The 17,789-nt window shown below is 43.7% G+C and overlaps 1 protein-coding gene across 1 annotated transcript in view; it reads left to right on the top strand.

Annotated features, from left to right (window-relative positions):
* gpat2 (glycerol-3-phosphate acyltransferase 2, mitochondrial) overlaps positions 1-17,789 on the top strand; it is a 104,219-nt gene that overhangs the window by 80,111 nt on the left and 6,319 nt on the right. The window contains exons 5-19 of the mRNA XM_056419730.1: positions 1,460-1,564; positions 2,308-2,378; positions 2,478-2,588; positions 2,937-3,047; positions 4,071-4,170; positions 7,195-7,328; positions 7,471-7,570; positions 9,687-9,866; positions 11,958-12,056; positions 12,787-12,869; positions 14,620-14,753; positions 14,910-14,980; positions 15,252-15,412; positions 15,535-15,638; positions 17,516-17,700. Of these exons, the coding sequence (XP_056275705.1) occupies positions 1,460-1,564; positions 2,308-2,378; positions 2,478-2,588; positions 2,937-3,047; positions 4,071-4,170; positions 7,195-7,328; positions 7,471-7,570; positions 9,687-9,866; positions 11,958-12,056; positions 12,787-12,869; positions 14,620-14,753; positions 14,910-14,980; positions 15,252-15,412; positions 15,535-15,638; positions 17,516-17,700 (1,749 nt within the window). The remainder of the gene's footprint in view (positions 1-1,459; positions 1,565-2,307; positions 2,379-2,477; positions 2,589-2,936; positions 3,048-4,070; positions 4,171-7,194; positions 7,329-7,470; positions 7,571-9,686; positions 9,867-11,957; positions 12,057-12,786; positions 12,870-14,619; positions 14,754-14,909; positions 14,981-15,251; positions 15,413-15,534; positions 15,639-17,515; positions 17,701-17,789) is intronic.

Genomic DNA, 17,789 nt, shown 5'->3' with positions numbered 1-17,789 from the left:
ATAAAAACTGATTTGCCGTTTCTGTCCATAGTTCAAAAAGATACCAGCACATTTTAGCAACTCATAATGTAATAACTCTGCATCATGTAGTAATTTAAATGTATTGTACGCTCATGTTACATTAAGTTCTGAAAAGTGAGGCCAATACAGAAGTGCCTTAAACCTGCATTCTATCTATTGGTCGGCAGGGGGTGACTCCTCTCTATTTTTGTATAGAAGTCTATGAGAAAATGACTTCTTACGTGATTTATTCTTTCATTGTAAACATGAGTTTATGGTCTCAATCTCGAGTTTCAAGTCTTCTTCAAAACAGAATTATTTTTGGTTTATTTAGTAAATGATGGTCCTACAAAATAGTACAATAGACTATAAAGCGGGTTATGCTTTAGGACGGGGCTACCTTTTGATTGACAGGTTGCTACCAGAGTCCTATACAGTGTTTTTACATCCCCCGCAGTCCAAATATAATCTTTAGGCTCTTGACCAGCAACAGTGTTGCATGACGACTTCCCGGAGTCGCTCTTCCATCTAATTCTGGTCAACAAACTATAAACGTTTTACCCCAAATGCCCAAATATTCCATAACATATATGCAGGACTGTGGCTATACCCAAAATATTGTCTTGGATCCTCTGGGCCATTTTATTTCTCTTTATACTCGTATGGTCATTTTAAATATTGATGATTCCATCCAAGCGTTGTTATAGCAGTAACGTTTGAAATCGCACTAATTCAGTCAGCGGCTCCGTTTTCTGGAATCCATCATCATTCAACAAGGAGAATGTATTATTGATCTTTGGAGATTCATTTGCTCATTTAGTCTAAACATGGTCATCAGTCTGAATTCAAGCTAAGACCTCATTTCAGGCACAGCAGCACACGCATAATAATTAATGGATGACGTTGCATAACACAGAAATATGGGTCAAACTGACCAGCAGTCGGCGTGCTACAGGATACCTGAGGTCTGATTAGTACGCACTCTGGCCTGCGCGTCAGTACACAAGCTGCGTTATACCTGATGTGCACTGATTGCTAGAGGCCGGGTCTAATATGGGCCCCGTACCACGCTCCAATGTATTCAGAGTTAACCCAATCGCAGAGATCACAACAAACTCCTTATGCAATCAAGAGCAAAGAATCGAAGCATCTGAGCTGGCTATATATATATATATATAAATTATAAAATTTCTGCAGCGCTGATGAAATCAAATACACTTTCTGGTACATGCGCAGATAGAGAACATGAGAACCTGCACTGTAATAATAACATTATTTTTTTTGCACGACATTATAAACACCTTATTACAATATAATAAGGTGTTTTTTAGAGGTGTTTTTCCTTATTTAGCTGAACCCTCGTTGTTATGAAATGGGGTGGACAAATTAATAGAGACACCTGTAGTTGCAACCTTTTTGTTTGTGGTGTTAATTCTGCTTTCGATTCTTTCCCGCTCAGTTGTCATGGGATATAAAGATCAAGAAAAGGGTGAAGGCTCCCTGTCTGGGAAAGTTCAGGCCAATTGTTGGCCAGTGCTGCCACCAGTGTACCCCAGACAGCCTGGTGAGTGTGCCACGTAGAGGCCGGAGGGGAGGGGAACGGTTGACTATAAGACTACGTAGCATCCCAAGAGATTCGATACACTGACCTCATATGACGCTCTCAGCGTTAGTGGATTTGAAGACACTTGTACAGAGACTGAAAAGGGCTGAAACCTCAACGAAGTGCACGCAGCTAGCTAAAAACATCAGGTTTCAGCATGTCAAAGTATTCTTCTGGCACCTCGTGTCTACCAGAGATGCTATGAATAAGTAAAATGATTTAATACCCTCCATATAATACATGTCTATTGAAATGACAATCGGGCAAGTTAGCAAAGGCCCTTGCCAACGAAGTACTGCGTTGCCGTGTGAAGTATCCACAGTCCACTGACACACAGGTTCTATACCATCCAAATGCTTTAGAGAAGGAATATAGTGCGCAAGAGAGACACAATGAAGTCGTATTGCCTGTATAATTTTAAGCTTGTGATTTGACAGCATTTACTAACTTAATTCTGGGTTCTTCACCCTGTTGTCAAAGCATCCCAGCGCACTGCAGCTTTTTGACATTTCATAAAAAAGGCAAGTGGCGAACGAAAATACTGTTTCCCCCTCTATGGGGGGGGGGCAGGACTTAATTGCGCTCTCTCTATAGATGCCCCCATTCAGATGGCATCCGTCAGCTGCATGTGCCTTTTTAAAAATTGGATCTGGGTTGATCTTGACGCCCACATCATCCGTGTGTGTGTGTGTGTGTGTGTGTAGCGCAAGAAGCCTGGACAAACCACCTTCCTTGGCTTTCACAACCTGCTGAGCATTAACGAGACGGACACCAGGTATCGGTGACAGGCCAACGAACAGCCAAAATGCTGCTGTCTCCCCGAGCGCACTCAACTAATGCACAAGTGCTGCCTCTGTGTGTTTTTGTGTCGCAGGTATCGCGGCTGGCTGGTGCGGAGGGTGTGCTGCGCACTGTTCGTAAGTGGGCGCAAGGTGTACCCCAGCCCTGTTGGCAACCGCCATGAGAGCGTCTGCCAGAGCAATAGGTACCTGAGAGGAGGAGTAGATGATTGAGTAAATATATAATGGGCAAAGATACCGAAAATGTTTCGGAGAGTGGGAGAAGTAATAATAGACGCAAACATGTACAGAAAGTAACCGCCATCTTGGGTTCTGGGCCGAGAGAGTGAACACTTTCCCCGCCTCTTGTCCCTATATGTTGTTTTCTCTCCTTGGATGGGATTGAGTTTAACCTTTATGTAACCTGACGTCTTCACCTGAGCATGTTGTTGTTGTAGTTGTTGTCTCACTGCAAGGCAGGTGTTTGTCTGCGTGCAGCACAGAAGAGGCTTTGTGATGTGTTCACCCTGCTGTCCTGTGACCATGTGTTTCAGGGTGAAGGAGGCGCTCACAGCGCCCGAGGGGGGAGACGACCGAGGTCAGCTCAGCCACCTCTCACCACTCGTCGGCCTCATTAACACCTGCATCTCCCCTGGCTACCTGCGGTGTGTTTGTGTGTGTGTGTTTGTTTATTACAAATACATTAATTCTACGTTTTGATTTAAAGCTGCACTGAGCAACTCCTTTCAGGATGTATTCTTCTGTCATCCGTGTGATTTGAAAATAGAGTTTTGAAGTTCAGTTTGCAAGCAAGGCGACATAAAAACAAACGCCCAAATGTGGAACATAAACACACTAATGCTATGTTCAAGCTAGAAGCAACAAGAGCAGTAAAACCGCAACGCGTGGCTAGTCGCCGTGAAAGTGTCGCTCAAGTGTTTTCCAATTTAGTCTTTCAATACCACGGGGATCTGGCGAAGAGCATTTGAGTCATAATGCGTAAAACAAAAAACATAAGCAATTTGTGGCCCATCGCGCGCAGAGAGAGAGAAAGATCGTGCAATAAAACAAAATGTATTATTGTCCGTGCAGATAAAATAACAGGCAGGGCTTTTAGACATAACAACCCACTTCGATCGCGGCAGCCGAAAAAGATGCGCGTCGTGCGTTCAACTAAAATTGGGCGCTGTGACTGTTTTTACTCGCTCGAGAAAAGTGTAAAGTTGCGACTTTAAATGAACTTTTAGGCTGCCTTCCGCCTGCAGGAATCTCTCTTCAAAATCTGCTCTGTCCTGTCTTTCTTCTCCCCTCCTTTCTCCCTCATTTCCAGCCTCTGCCTCCTTCTCTATCTACAGCTGTCTCTCACACACACACACCCACACACTCCTCTTTATCGCATTCCATTTTGTGTCTTCCTTATGTCATCAGTTTCTCTCTCGACCTTATCCCTCTTCTCACGTTGTCACACTCCCATCTGTCTTGTTTACATGTTCTCACACTCGACTCCATCCTCGCCCAATAGCAAAAGCCCCTTTTGGCTATATCTTATTCCCACCGTTATCCGTCTCCTATTCCCTTGTGGCCATTGTCCTCCTGCTGTCATTATCGCCTGTCATTAATTTAATTTTTTCCCCCCTCCATCTCTTTCTTCACATGTGTCCTCCCGCTAACCCTCCTCCCCCGGCTAGATTCCTGAGCTGGGTGATGCTGAAGATGTTTTCCTGCGTGTTTGGCAGTGTTATTGTTAACCTCAACCATCTGCCGGCTTTGCACAGAGCCTCACAAGAGGTGCGAGTATCTACAACACGCACATACACATGCAGACCACATCGCCAAACCTATTTCATTCACAGCTGATTAGATGTGCTACCATGAACGGCTTCCCCCAAAGGGTGTCATCGACTCCTCGTGCAAAACATGGAAAGCATCCTTTTCATTTTGACATTTTACGCGAGCATGATGTTTTTGCCCCACACACACTACAACACACTCGGGATGTGCTCAGCCATCTAATGAGATGGTGAACAGCTACACCCCTGCATGTAAACATATCATAAGGTAAAAACACAATATACAGACAGGCTATTTGTCAGTGAAGTATAACTACTTTTGAAATTCTGTATTAAAAAATAACAACCAGAAAATAGCTAAAACGTTCTAGGTTCTATTGTTCTACTTAATTATTGTCTTTTTTTTTTACAGAAGACTACACAATTCTAATTACTTGGTTGACTAAATACAAGTATATAAATATTGAGTCAGGCTCAAGATGGGCATGAATGACTCCAGTTAACTTTGGCTTTAGTTTGGAGCTCAATGAAATGAAGACAATCATTCATGATTGTTTATATGTTCACCTTGTGATTAATTTGTATAACCAGGCAGTGTTGCATGTAAACGTCTGTTCAGCAAACTGGTTCATTTTCTGTGATTTATGAATTAAGAGGCTTATTTTAATATTTTTAAATCATATGATAGTCTTTAGATTTCTGGGATTGGGTTTGCCAGGTAGATGGAATATGATCAACACAAGTTTTAAAAAGTATTAATTTCTAAAACATTTTCTTCATGTGTTTAAAAGGAGTAATACAGTGGGGCAAACAAGTATTTAGTCAGCCACCAATTGTGCAAGTTCTCCCACTTAAAAAGATGAGAGAGGCCTGTAATTTTCATCATATGTATACCTCAACTATGAGAGACGAAATGAGGGGAAAAAATCTAGAAAATCACATTGTAGGATTTTTAATGAATTAATTGGTCAATTCCTCGGTAAAATAAGTATTTGGTCACCTACAAACAAGCAAGATGTATGGCTCTCACAGACCTGCAACTTCTTCTTTAAGAGGCTCCTCTGTCCTCCACTCGTTACCTGTATTAATGGCACGTGTTTGAACTTGTTATCAGTATAAAAGACGCCTGTCCACAACCTCAAACAGTCACACTCCAAACTCCAAAGAGCTGTCAAAGGACACCAGAAACAAAATTGTAGACCTGCAACAGGCTGGGAAGACTGAATCTGCAATAGGTAAGCAGCTCGGTGTGAAGAAATTAACTGTGGGAGCAATTTTTTTTAAATGGAAGACATACAAGACCACTGATAGTCTCCCTCGATCTGGTGCTCCACGCAAGACCTCACCCCGTGGGGTCAAAATGATCACAAGAACGGTGAACAAAAATCCCAAAAACACACGTGGGGGCCTAGTGAATGACCTGCAGAGAGCTGGGACCAACGTAACCAAGGCTACCATCAGTTACACACTACGCCGCCAGGGACTCAAACCCTGCAGGGCCAGAGTGTCCCCCTGCTTGAGCCAGTACATGTCCAGGCCCGTCTGAAGTTTGCTAGAGAGCATTTGGATGATCCAGAAGAGGATTGGGAGAATGTCATATGGTCAGATGAAACCAAAATAGAACTTTTTGGTAAAAAGTCAACTCGTCGTGTTTGGAGGAGAAAGAATGCTGAGTTGCATCCAAAGAACACCATACCTACTGTGAAGCGTGGGGGTGGAAACATCATGCTTTGGGGCTGTTTTTCTGCAAGGGGACCAGGACGACTGATCCGTGTAAAGGGAAGAATGAATGGGGCCATGTATCGTTAGATTTTGAGTGAAAACCTCCTTCCATCAGCAAGGGCCTTGAAGATGACACGTGGCTGGGTCTTTCAGCATGACAGTGATCCCAAACACACCGCCCGGGCAGCGAAGGAGTGGCTTCGGAAGAAGCAGCTCAAGGTCCTGGAGTGGCCTAGCCAGTCTCCAGATCTCAACCCCATAGACCAGTGGTCCCCAAACTACGGCCCGCGGGCCGGATTCGGCCCGCCTCCACATTTGGACCGGCCCCCTGAATAATACCAGAGACGCGTTCCGATTTATTATTATTTTCACCTTGGGCCAAAATACCTGCAACAGTGTGTGGAAAGCTTGTGAAGACTTACAGAAAACGTTTGACCTCTGTCATTGCCAACAAAGGGTAGATAACAAAGTATTGAGATGAACTTTTGTGATTGACCAAATACTTATTTTACCGAGGAATTTACCAATTAATTCATTAAAAATCCTACAATGTGATTTTCTAGATTTTTTTTCCTCATTTTGTCTCTCATAGTTGAGGTTTACCTATGATGAACATTACAGGCCTCTCTCATCTTTTTAAGTGGGAGAACTTGCACAATTGGTGGCTGACTAAATACTTTTTTGCCCCACTGTATATTGAATGCCTATTTCTGTTCTATTGCAGACCTTATAACTTTTAAAAAACATTTTTTATTGAAGGGACACAATTATACCCACTAATGTGCAATCATGTTTTATCGCCCTGCCTTGACTTCACTCGACATATAATTGAGTTTGCGATAGTGACCTTTCGTTTTATTTTCCACATTTGTATTTGGGAGAAAGAAATGCTCCTCAAAAGATAACGGGCCACATACTGTTCAGACTAATGGAGCTGCTGCTGACCTTGAACCAAACACTCCCAGTATGCTGTCAACCGCTACAGTTCATTCAGTCACTTAAACATCCTCCTCACGTACATCCATAATCTCTGTCTGGATCCTTCTCAACTATTACGGTGTGAAAAATAACAGAATTGTACAGTTTTTGTGTCTGCCGTTTTTAAATTCTGAGTGTATTTTTCTTCCGTTCTGCTGATACAATCTAAAGACCGTGGAACTTGATTATAATATTTATAAGAGTCCCCAGAAAAAACTCCTCACCCATGCGCCACCTCCACACAATCCACCATTGTTCGCCTTAATGGCCGATTATGTGAAGAATGTTGTTTACCCAAAGCCACTTTTCTTATGTAATGCAGGGATCTCCGCTGGTGTATGTGTATGTGCGTCAGAGCGCCGCGGACTGTGCCCTCATCCCTCTGGTGCTCTTCTGTCACAACCTGAGAGTACCATACACCGTGTGTCCCCTCCACATCACCAGCTCCCTCATAAGGTATCGACACACACAGACAAATAATGCATGAGCATCTTTTACAAGCCACAATGATGCTGAATTGATCACTTGTGTAACCCATATTAAGCACAGCCTTAAGATGAGAGATGCATCATTACTCTAATGATGTGTTATCCTACAGATCACTTCTGCAGAAAGTCGGCGTGATCCTCCTTCCGCCTTCTGCACCGACTGAGCAGGATGCTGAGATAGACAGTCTGTACTCCCCCGTCATGACCTCCGTAAGTTTCCCATGTTTTGTTTAGGTCAGAGGTCAGACAGGATAGGACAAAGGATGTGGCAATATTTTAGTTAATAGTTATTTGAGGGTTTAAGTAAAAATGTACTTCTGAGTCGGCTTTGATGATCCAAGAACCAAAAGTGTGTGCTTGACAGGGCCTCGGACAGTTGATCGTTTAAACATCTCAGAGTCTACAGCCAGGCTGCTGGCATGAAATGTCTGTTAAAATGTCTTTCATTCACTAACTGAGGTTTTTGACAACTTAGAAAGCTAAATTGCAAAGTCATTTCAAAAGTTATTTCAATTCATCCTGACGGGCCCATGAATGTCTGTTCCAGTTTTTGTGATAATCTATCCAAAAGTTGATCTGTTTCATCCCAAACCACAAAGGTCACCCTCATGGTGGCACCGGTTGAAAAAGGTCAAGAGTACTCCTGGGGACCATGAATATATGCACCAAATGTCACGGCAGAGATACTTAAGTCTGGACCACAGTGATGGACCAACTGACACACCGAGGTCTCAGCCAGTGACTTAGCTAAAGATATTTATTTTATTGGAAGACGCGTTTGGAGAAGCTACATGTAGCTAATTTAGTCGTTAGCCTTAATTGGAGCTTGTGTTTAGTGACGACAACTCCTTCCCACCAGCAACTATCCGAAGACGGACTTTCCGTTTCAACGTCAAATGGACAGGAACGGGAAACTTTTAAAATCTGTCAACGCGCATCCAAACGCTCGATTCTACAGAAGCTAAATCCGGTTTTGTGTTCCCCTTCTGAGTCACCATCCAAACGTCCTCTCGGCCTGACGATCGGAGCGGCTCCTCATTGTAAAGTAATAAGCATCCTGTTTACAAGTAACAAAACACTGGGTCACGAATCAGAGAACACGTTGCTAATGCGTTTTGTTGAAAAAATAAGAAGCCTCCCAGCAGGTAATTATATAAAATTGTAGGGGAAGCAAAAAAAAATACCATTCCTTCTATAGAGTCCAATTCGTAGTCACTGGCGTACACACTTTTATTTTCACTTCACGGTGAAGTGTTATCACAGCTAGCTCCTCACCCAGAATGCAACCTGTCTATTCTCCCCCCTCCCCCGGCCTCATTCCACTCTCTATTCATTCTCAAAATGACCAAGGGGCTTGAGGTTTGCTTCCTAGATTGTAGCTTTGAAGTTGGACGCAGTGACAAAGCAATGAGAGGGCGGAGAAACGTGAAGAATGGTGGTTAGCTTGATTGTGTGAGCTTGGCAGGTCTGAGCGGGTTGTTTCTATTTTTAAGGGAAGGTAATTTGTGTTTTTTTGGCCTTGTTTCAGAGATAAATGTGGTCTGTATTATTCGCTCCCTGCTCTTACTCTCCTCTCCTCCTGCATCCATCACACTTTCCTCTTGTACCTTTCCCTATTGCTGTCTTGTTATTTATTTTTATTTTTTTATTAACGACCGACACCTATTCACCGGCGATATCTTCACGGCTATATCGTGCACAGGAGCTCCTTTGTGCATTGTATCGGTTTGCCTGAAGACGCATTTCATTTGGAGAAGTTACCGACGTTATTAAGATCAATATTGTGCCACGCGGCTCAATAACACGGCCCGGTCTGAAATCAATCTATTAGACGACAGCCACGGTGCAGCATAAGCAGGTTGTGTATAAGTAATGCAGCAAGTAGGTTGGTTTTTTTATTTACGATTTATAGCAGTACACATATTGGCTGTGCGTGTGAAGGCAGGCAGGCTTGTTTATTGGTTGTATTTCAATGTTAATAGACCTTTTATTGTTTATTGAGGGTAGGCCTTTCTTAGCTGCCGCTCAATGGTAATTGAATTTTCCCTGTCTGACATGAAAACAGTACTTGGGGTGAGGGGAGTATCTCTGAAGTGTCCCCTGTAGTCCCCTTTTTTATGCTATTTATCCTGCCTGCTTCCTGCAGTTTGACTTGTCCGCCCTCCGCTGCCTTCCACACTTTGTTTTCTTGCCTCTTTGTATTCTGGTTCCCTGTATCGCTTATGTATATTTTAGAAATGCAGGATAGGGATTTTATGTTAATTGCTCCCATACTGCCAAGGCTTTTCAGATCTCTGTCATGTTCCTCTCTCCCCTTCTCCCCCAGCTGGCACGTGAACTGCTACATGAGGGTCAGGCGATGAGCGTTGGCGTGTCAGCGGAGTCTGGCCGAGGTGGCCGGTGGCTGGCTCACATCACACAACTCATCAAAGAGGGATCTGTCCCCGACGTCAGCCTGGTGCCTGTGAGCATCTCCTACGACTGTGTGCCCGAGGCCAACGCACAGGTGGGTGTGGGTGTAAACACACACTCGCAAGTAGGGATGCACCGATCTGATCGGCCGATATTCCCATTATCGGTTTTGATCGGCGTTCTCAAAACGGCCGATCAAAACGCCCGATCAGATGACGTAACATCTGCGAGAACTATCAGACGTTTCAATCGCCGCGCAACGGAGACGATGCGCCCGGCGAGGGGATCCTCACGCAGCGAGCGGCGTCCCCGTCCCCCGAGTTGAATCTCTGGGTCAACTCAGCCGACTCTCACATGTCTGAGCCCCGAGAGACTGATGCTCACAGTAAACACATTCGATCGGGAGCGCGCGAGGGTTTTGATAAAGTTAGGGGAAGGATTTAAGTGACAACATCCGGTTTTGCAAAGTTAGTGGAAAGAACCACGTGAAACAACATCCGTTTATCAAAATAAGATGTCGACAAATCAAACACTGACATATAAAAGTAAACAATGAACTGATTTTGGATCTTTATAGATCGTTTCTGAGATTTAGCTTAAATTATGCTAACATTAAAACATTTTTACTGTTCCAAGGAAGAGTTTATAAAAATAAGTCAGACTTTTGTATGTTAAAAAAAGTCCTGTAAATAGATTTCCCCAAGAGTTCCAGGAAATGAATAATGCAGATGTATTCCATACATAACTGAAATCCCCTATAATAGCAATCAAACAATTTTAATGTATCAATTATAGGACATTTTTCAAAGTAAAAGTCCTAAATGTTTAAAGAAATAGGTAATTTCACCAAAAACCTGATCGGTGCATCTCTACTCGCAAGCAAACACTATAAAACACTTAATATGAGCCATCTGTAAAGTCCTCGGGAGCTAAGGGAACAGGTTTGGTTTAATGCTGCGCCCCAGAAAAGACTTGAGGCAAAGAATGCTGCGTGAGCTGGGACAGATACGTGTTTCTAAGAACAACAGGAAGTTGGTGATTATAGTTTGGCCCGATTATTAACACGTCGGAGCTGCAGCCGAGGCCGTGACACACAATCGTACTCCCTCTCTTAACTCGGTCAAATCTCAAGCACACAGACGAGATGCACATATTTAATAATAATAATAATCCTAAATCTTATATAGCGCTTCTCTAAGTACCCGAAGTCGCTTTACAGAGTCCAGTAGTCATACACACACACAGTCATACCGGTGGGGGTAAGCTACATCAGTAGCCACAGCTGCCCTGGGGCAGACTGAGAGAAGCGTGGATTTAATGTCACTTAGAGCTCCCGAGGATATCAAGTATTCTTTGATGTGCATCTCATAATAAACTCTGAATAAATCTGCTTAGAAATCACAGAAGAAAACGTCCTTAATTCCACAACTTGCCAGAAAAATGGTCACCTTGCAAAGTATCAAAGTAATCCAATCTGACTACTTTTAATTGTGTAAAATGCAAACTTAAAAAATAAAATAAAATAACCGACCTGAATTTGTAGGACAAAGTGAAACTCACTGAATCCATGGCAACACCTATTTTACACCATGCAAAACACTAAGGGACACTTAATCGCCAAATCCATGTCAACAAAGAATAATAAACGGCATTACAAAATCAATTAATATTAATATATTCTATTCTTTACTTGGCATAATGGAGACAATGTAATTTAACATAGTTTCAATAGAGAGTATGAATAAACCAAATGGCCACTGATGATCCAGAGTGCAACTTTTAAAAGTTTTCACTCACAAATTTGCTAATTTCTCACCGGCCAGCGATCACTGATTAGTTAAAGATTGCATTTCATTATTATTATTTAAAAACATTTAAGCAGATTGATTGTTAATAGTCTCCATTAGTCTTGCCCTCTGTTATCTGCACTTTGAGACGATACTGGGGAGTGGCTGTTGCTCTCACTTAATTTCCATAATAAGGTGTGTGTGTGTGTGTGTGTGTGTGTGTGTGTGTGTGTGTGTGTGTGTGTGTGTGTGTGTGTGTGTGTGTGTGTGTGTGTGTGTGTGTGTGTGTGTGTGTGTGTGTGTGTGTGTGTGTGTGTGTGTGTGTGTGTGTGTGTGTGTGTGTGTGTGTGTGTGTGTGTGTGTGTGTGTGTGTGTGTGTGTGTGTGTGCCCCCCACAGGTTGGCTTAAGCTCTGTGTTTCGCTGGATGTGGTCTGGACTCTGGAGGAGACCGGCTGGCGGCGTGTGGGTCCACTTCGCTCAGCCCTTTTCTCTCAAGGTGCCCACTCGTTTACAAAAGGGACGCCCAACCATTTTGACTTGTAACCCTTTTTTTAATTAAGACACGTCATCACAGGACTGAGAGTAGTGCGACAAAAAAGTGCCCTTCATTTCCCTGATTGTTCATTTGAATTATTTTTAAAGATCTTCAGTCGTCGAAAAAGAAAAAAGCAACAATTTAGAAAAAAAGAAAGCCTATATTTTCTTGTACTTTAAAACATCATCTTGTGGCCTCTTATGGAGGTTAGACAGGAGAAGAATAAGCCTTATACATCACACTCACCTTGGAAGTGGTGAAACGGACTTGGCTTCCACAGTTGCATGTTGACGTTGTTTTCTTAAAGAAAAAAAACATATCTATCCTATAATAAGGAGGCATTTAATACTGTCTTATTAGGATTTCTAACATTTGTCAAGAACAGAGCCAGCCTTGCTTCTGGTTGTGGAGCATAGATACATCTCCCAATATGATTCATTGTGGATCCAGAGGAGCTCCTCAGTTAACAACCACTGAGCGTTGTAACCTTCACCACGGCAGCCTTCACTGCAGGACTGTTGCGTAGGTGTGCCCAGTAAACTTGCAACTGAGGAACGTGGGCTGCAGCAATGATAGTTGGGATTAAATGTTTTAATGCAAATTTGGTTGAATATTCCTCGCTTAGTTTCCACCGGAGAACCAATGTTGGATGATTTAGACATTGTACTTGTGTGTGTGTGTGTGTGTGTAGGAGATGTGCGCGTCTGGGAGGTGCAGAGTAGATGAATGGCTCCCCCTACAGGACCTGTTGCTGCCTGTTATCCTCAACAACAGGTAGTCAACAACACCCCCCACCCCACCCACCGTGTACACACCTGTGTGCTCTAGTGGGTGTTTACAGTCTGTGTGGACAAACCTCAATGGAACACGGATTAACTTCTGTGAAATAGAAAAAGTTACTTTTTCTCAAACTTTGATGATAAACCTCAAATCTGGCACAGACGCGATGTGAGCTCTGATGAGCATCCTCATCCTCTTAGACTTGGTCCAATTACCATCAACATTACAGTCTGCCAGCGAAAAAGAAGGAACAAAATAACTGAAAGAAAATAACATTCTCGCTCAATCTCAGCTTTGCTCCTGACGAGCAGAGGGGCTTCTCTCCCTTTGTGTGTTTAATTCTTCTGAGAGCTCACAGGAAGCGATAGATGAGATGGAGCAGAGGCTGATAGTCGGATTGTTATCAGTATGTGAGCAGTTTCAGTCACTTGCCTACGTCCACGTCGTTAACAAGCTCCAGTACTCAACACTGTATCGCTGCTAACGCCTCTTTCATTTTGTATCGGCGGCAAGGAAAATTCAAAATACTTTATTCATGCCTGAGACAAACGTTGCATCAACTGCAGGGTTCTTGTGTTAACAGAGCCAGATATGACACGCTGTGTTTGACACACCGCTGCGTATCTCCCTCGCACACGCTGAGACTCATAAATAACACACTCGTATCACTCCAGCGTAGCCTCAAACAAGCAGCTTGTAAAATTCCCAAACAGTTTTTTTACGATTGATGTAGCCGCCGTTCTAATTTGCTCGTATGCACCTGAAGTTTGTCTACGCTCTGGTTTTCTTGCGTGTTCTGTTTATTTCTCAGAAACATGGTGTCAAGTCATCAGCTGAACCCTCATAATGCCCGTTTAGCATTTAGCTGATGTGCCTGCCTCCCTTCCCACGAATGTTGTCATAAAAGCCAATTGAGCGTTAAAGAAAATGTCCCATGTAATATAATTAAATGAAGCTTTTCAAAAAAAATTCAGCTGGAGCGAATAACACTTGATTACGACTTGATTTGTTATGCAACTCCCCTGACAATGACTCCAATTTACTGCGACACATCCAGATGGCACGTGGCCAACTGTGGGTCTTTTCTTACCGGCTGTGTTTATCCTTCCTCTACGTCCAGATTTCAGCTCTGCTGGATTTTGCGACAGATGTGATTACTGTGGTTTAGTACGGGAACACTCGGTAAGCGGCGGCTTTGTCGGAAATACTGCAAAGCGCGTGTCTGTTTACGGTGATAGCAAACAAACTGTTGTGTAATAACAAGTTGATGACCTTGCTGAGGAGGTGGAGGTGTGCAGCCTTTCATCAGCTCTCTATGGCCTCTCCCTCCAGTTCCATCTAAAAGTGACACTTTGTCAAAGAAATGCTGAAAATGGCCACGTAATTATTTTTTTATCAAAGATCGCAATTTCAATTCCTTTTAGTTTCCCCGTAGCTTCTTCCCAGAATAAACACAAACCCCACGGGGTGTTGGCAGTTGATCGGCATCAGCAGGACGTTTTGGTTTTTCATCAGCAGTCACCGCTCTGACGGCAGAGCTGGGCTGTGGCGTAAAGAGAGAAGTAAACAGAGGCGGAGGGCAATGAGATTAAACTGCACTTAACTCCAGCGTAGGAGCAGCAGACGCCACCGATAACAATATAAACAACTATCCTTGAGGGTTGCGGCGGAGCGTACTTTATGAAACTCCTAACTTTCCAAAAAGTGATTGCATTTTTCTCGTCTCACTCTTTATTCGCTCAAGGACCGAATGTGTGTTTGGGCAGAGGCGGATGTCGTGGCTCCTGCCGTCTTCTCATTATGCGTCTGAACTCCCCGAGCCACCTCGCCATCCTGAGAGAGACCTCGGCATCGCCGTCGTCCTCCACCTCATCTTCTGTAGGTCCAGCATTATGTTCCCCTGCTGAATCGCAAACCTTTAGAAGTTTTTGTTTTAATGGTATGCCGCATTATCTCTCCCTCTCTCCCTCTCTCTCTCTCTCTCTCTCTCTCTCTCTCTCTCTCTCTGTGTGTTGGTGTGCGCTGTCTTTCTAGCTGCTGCCTCCTGCACGACTGTGATGTCCACCAGTCTGGTGTCGAGTCTTCTGCTGTACAGACACCGCAAGGTACCTGCAGTATTCATCTCCCCCGTGGTGGAGGGCTGGCAGAGCAATTATCCACTTGGCGTTGTCACAGTTAAAAATGCGCCACTGAGGATCCATCATGACTCCAAGAGGCTCATAAACAGAATTGGTTTTCCTGCTGGTTTTATGGGAGAGTGACGGTTATATTTCTGAGTCGTACCCCACCAGCCTCGTAATGTAACGCCACCCGGCGGTCGACGCTGGCGCCTCACTTCTGGAACCAAAAGCTTCTCCCTCCCTCTTCCCCCCGCAGGGTGTGAGCATCTCGGCCCTGTGTCGTGATATCGTCTGGCTCACGGAGGAGCTGCTGTTCAGGAACAAGGACGTGGGTTTCGGGGGAGCTTTCGAGGACGTGGTCCGCTCTTCCCTCTCCCTGCTCGCCCCTCACCTCATCATAGCTGCAGTGCCGTCTCGGTTTGTTTTTCTGTCTCAAAAGAAGACCACTGATAAGCCCCGCACAGAAAACTTGTGTTGCTTGTCTAAAATCCAATTTCCCTTCCCTCTGTCTCCATTACTGTCTGTCTCCCACCTTCCAGGAGAGACTTTTCTATCGCGCCCCGTCCTTCTCTTGCTGCCTCGCTTCACCTCGCCGCACAGGCCCAGATTGTCACTCACACCTTTATTTTGGAAGCTGTTGGAGGTGAGTGACTTTGCGTGCGTGTGTTTTTTTGTGGCTCACAAAACTGTCCCTGTAACATTTAAACCTAAATATCATCTTGCGACCCTGTGTTCTCCGGGCTCCTTATTTTTAGTGGGAGGCCTTGGCTGTGTCTCCCGACTGTTGGCATGTCAGGAGGGAAGATCCGTTTGAAACGTGACAGTCTCAAAGTTTACATACTTTATATTCTGAAAGTTAAAATGACGCAAAGTTTCGAGCGCTGTCGGGGGAACTGCTGGCAGAGGCTCATTTTTTTATTTTTTCCGACTGAAATTAAAAAAGAATGCAATGCAGCTCTTTAGCTACGTTTAGTTTCCTTTGTCACTTCCTGTATGATAATCTCCTCTGATATCCAGTCGTGTCAGTATGCCGGACATGGATCGATGAAGTGCTGCAAATTTAATGTGAACAACTCGAGAAGCAAGGGAGCAGAAAGATATGAGACCGTGCTTCAACTTCACGGCTTATTTTCCAGAACCACAATCTCTCCCTAACCTTGCGGTTCGTGCCGAAAGCGAGACATTTTAAAAACACTGGCATTGAACATAATCTGGTGAATGAAGGATCGCCCAGGTTTGGCGTTCTTGTCAATCGGGTTGTAAAAAGCATAATGAGTAAAAGTATGAGTAATATATGGTAATCATTGATTCGCGGGAAGCCTGGAGTGTTGTACCTGCTCATCCTTGAGTCTGTTGAATATACATTGTACTTCAACGTGTGCTGTTTTTTGTTTTTTTTTAGATGCCATGCTAACAGGAAGCCGTAGATACTGCCGCCCCGTTTCATCTTTGTTGCTGGAGTTAAAAATAATGTGGAAGCTACTTGGGCTGCATGATTCATTTTTGCTGCATGCCTTGTATTCCGACGGTGTGCGTTGACTTTGCATGCAATCAACGCAGCATAACAGCTCTTCCTGTTTTTCCTGGGAATGTACACTACCTTTCAAAGGTTTGGGGTCACTTAGAAATGTCTTTATTTTTCAAAGAAAAGCACTGTTTTTTCAATAAAGATAACATTAAGTTAATCAAAAATACACTCTATACATTGTTAATGTGGTAAATGACTATTCTAGGTGGAAACGTCTGGTTTCTAATGAAATATCTCCATAGGTGTATAGACGCCCATTTCCATCAACTATCACTCCAGTGTTCTAATGTTACATTGTGTTTGAAGACTAATGTCTGATGAGAAAACCCTTGTGCAATTATGTTAGCACAGCTGAAAACAGTTATGCTGGTGATATAAGCTATACAACTGGCCTTCCTTTGAGCTTGAAGTTTGAAGAACAAAATTAATACTTCAAATATTAATCATTATTTCTAACCTTGTCAATGTCTTGACTATATGTTCTATGAAATGTTCAATTCATTTGATAAATAAAAGTGTGAGTTTTCATGGAAGACACGAAATTGTCTGGGTGACCCCAAACTTTTGAACGGTAGTGTATCTCCACATACCGTTCCTAAAATATTGCAAATGCTTCGGCTTTCATCGGCGGGCCCAAGGCTCCATCGGCGTCGTGTTTGCTCATTCATTCATTTCCTTTTGTGACAAAGTCTGGGATTTTTAAGGCGAAAGAAACTATCTGGATGTCAAGACTTTCCCACCAGCACATGAACACAGGATGAATGGGATAAAAAGTACAAATAAAAACATGTGTAAATGGAGGAAATACTTAATCCTGACAATCTCATAAACGGATCCACCAGTCAAACACTGGCTTCATATTTCCCCCCCAAACAGAAATAGTTTGAGAAATGTTGCTAAGTTTACTTTGGACAACATCATAATTATGTGTATTTCGTATCGGAGCAAATAATAAAATGTTTGCGCGTGTGTGTGTGTGTGTGTGTTCCTAGCGTGTGCGGTGTCGGCCATGCTGTGCGAGGTGGTCCGCAGTGGCGTCAGCAGCAGGCTGAGGAGCAGCGGCGTGGACGGAGAGCAGGTCAACGGGGACATGGAGTTCAATGTGTTGCTCGGCCAGTCCGAGCTGACGGAGAAAGCCCTGCATCTCTGCCATCTCCTGCCTCCGGGCTTCATGCCAGTGAGTAGACATTCATATCACTCACACACACACACACACACACACACAGTGTGCCTCGTTCAATGGATGTTTAATGGAGCTGAACAGCC

This window comes from Pseudoliparis swirei, chromosome 7, assembly GCF_029220125.1.
Source record: "Pseudoliparis swirei isolate HS2019 ecotype Mariana Trench chromosome 7, NWPU_hadal_v1, whole genome shotgun sequence".
NCBI lineage: Eukaryota > Metazoa > Chordata > Actinopteri > Perciformes > Liparidae > Pseudoliparis > Pseudoliparis swirei.
Note: the sequence above shows the minus strand (reverse complement) of the source record. Positions and strands in the feature narration are given on the sequence as shown.